Source organism: Penaeus monodon, chromosome 14 (genome assembly GCF_015228065.2).
Source record: "Penaeus monodon isolate SGIC_2016 chromosome 14, NSTDA_Pmon_1, whole genome shotgun sequence".
Classification (NCBI taxonomy): Eukaryota; Metazoa; Arthropoda; class Malacostraca; order Decapoda; family Penaeidae; genus Penaeus; species Penaeus monodon.
The window spans coordinates 39,166,258-39,168,757 of record NC_051399.1 but is presented as its reverse complement, the minus strand read 5'-3'; the positions used below and the strand labels follow the sequence as shown (position 1 = coordinate 39,168,757).

At 44.1% G+C, this 2,500-nt stretch overlaps 1 protein-coding gene across 1 annotated transcript in view; it reads left to right on the top strand.

Annotated features, from left to right (window-relative positions):
• The first annotated feature begins 913 nt into the window (after positions 1–913).
• Positions 914–2,500, top strand: part of LOC119581125 — an 80,828-nt gene continuing 79,241 nt past the window's right edge. The window contains exon 1 of the mRNA XM_037929469.1: positions 914–1,384. Within this exon, the coding sequence (XP_037785397.1) occupies positions 1,222–1,384 (163 nt within the window). The 5' untranslated portion in view covers positions 914–1,221. The remainder of the gene's footprint in view (positions 1,385–2,500) is intronic.

The following is a 2,500-nucleotide window of genomic DNA, read 5'->3' as shown; positions in this document are numbered from 1 at the left end:
CTATATATACGTATCGTCCTCCCTCCAGCCTCGGAAGGGAGCGCGGAGGGACGAAGTGACCAACATAACCCCTTCTGTTATCCATCTCCGCTTGCCCATGTGTGTGCAAAAATAGGATGTGATGCCCATACCCTCTAAGGGGCTTTAGGTTAAGGGGTATTTCCGGTCACGTGGTGCGTTATTTTTTTCTATTTTAGAAAGCTTGGTTCATGGATTATCCCAGATGGTGTAGTATGTCTAGCTTGGTGGAAGGATTACGTGATTAGTTTATTTTGATTATCTTTCACGAAGACCATCTTATCTGCACTAGTCTACACTAATCCAACTAGTAATCTACAATTTAGTGGTACAGTCGAATATTATATGACATGAATGAAATTGAAAGCGTAGTGAGGTTCATTACTACTACAATTTATATGGATCTCGCAATTGGCTAGTAGATGGGCTACAGTACCATTCGCTTTTTATGTTGCGTAAGCCTTGCATCTTCCTCGCAACCATATCAGCTGCATCATCGTTAATCAAGTTTATTTCTTGTGTTCAGTTGCAGGTCTGGTCACCAGATGGCAGTAATAGGGACACGTGTAGGGCGAGAGAGAGACCTACGTATATATTTCCTATGATACGTACTGGCAATTTATTGTAATGTTTCGTTCATCTGTTTCCGCTTGAGAATAAGAATAGCTAGTGTTTGGCAAGAGGTAATCCGTTTTCAATCAGGATGCTTCAACTGCGGCACAGAACGCGAAACAAACACGAGGCAAGATGTGATCAATGATTTCCTCCCGTCAAGATAACTTAATCGTAAAATTCAACTCCAAAATCTAGCTCTCGGGACCGACAGTGGAGTCGAAACTAAACACTAGAAATATGGACGAAACCCAGGGAAAGTGTTCATCGGCATCGGCAGGGCAGGGGCGGGGCGGGACAGGGCAGGGCGGGGCACCTGACGGGCACTGCTCCACACCGGTTATTTTAGACCCTAGAGGTGCACGGTGCCGGCCGGACCCCCAACACCCACCCACGGTCAGGGCCTCTGGTGTTCATTCTCGCTGACGCTCGCCCTTCCTCCGGGGCAAAGCCAGGAGAGTGAAGGAACCCTCTTCGACGACACTCTACCCAAAAAGTCCCGAAGTCCTCTGGCGTTGCAGAGCGGAGGACTGAAGGACGTCGACTATTTCCCTCTTTTTCTCTCGACAAAAGGAACCAAATCCATCCAAAATGCGACTACTGACGGGAGCCCTGTTGGCTGTGGTCATCCTCCTGCAGCTTCTTGGAGGAAAGACGCAAGCCCTAACTACCAAAGCAGACGTTATCGAGGAAATAAACGCTAAACAACTCGAAAACCTGTTAGCTGAAAGTGATTACGTGGCAGTGTATTGGTGTAAGTGTTTTGTGCAGTGTTTCTTACAGTGTTCGAGTGTGTAGGATGTAAAAGCACAGTAAGGTCGAGTTCGGATTCATAAAGGGTCTCTTCTGTAGGGGTAAGTATGCAGTGTGATTATTATGTCACTGCGGTCTTCAGTCCTCCCTGTAACTCGAACTTAAAGAAGTTTAGTTGTTATTTGCTGGCGGCAAAACCCTTATTATGCCATCGATTTCTTACCCATTATTATAAAACGAGTTTCTTCTTCATGATTTAGTGGGCTCGTAATTTAATGAACACCTCATACCTCCTCTCTTACGCAAGTTAATGACTGTATAATGTTTAAGCTCGAGACATATGTGCGTGGTCTGGAGTGAAATGTACCCGTTACATTTTATGAATCATACGCTGGTATGACTTCTTGTAGCTTCTTATAGCAACGGCAGCTAGAGGATATTGTTTGTAATAAATTTAGTTTTGATTATGTAAATTTTGTAAGATATATATTATAATAGGCTTTTCCTCTTTTTTTTTTTTTTTTTTTTCTTAATGCATTGATTTGTCTATTTATTATACTTTGTGTTAACCACGACTTAGCCTTTGACACCTGATCTCCGTTTCTATTGTAAGACAAGCTGGACATTTATTTCTTCCTTTCGATATCTTGGCAACACGATATCCACATATCTCGGGTGACTATTCGCGTCTCGTGTGGCGTCCTCTCGAGAGTAGCGTTGCGGCTGCCCTCACCGGGACCTAGCTGCAGTCTATGGGATGAATGGGGGAAAAATTAGAAAATACTATTTATTTTCTGTTTTCTTTAGCTAGCTCGTATACATCTGGTAGTTAAGCAATATGTATAAATGTTCTTCCAGGCATGTGTTCATAAACATCTCCAGCGGTTGTGATTCGAGAGGGTTATATCAGCAGCTGGCCATGAGTCTCCTTTCTAGCCACTGGCACTTATTTGGCTCCTCCTCTGGCATTCTTTTCGAGTTTGGCACCGCCAAGGTCACGCAAGGCAAGCACGCGAGGGCGCTGTCAGGTCAACTGCGAGTCCTTCAACTGTTAAAAGTTAAAACGGAGTAGTGCATCAGTGCATTATTGGATTAGCCTCGTCTTTCTAATCAGATA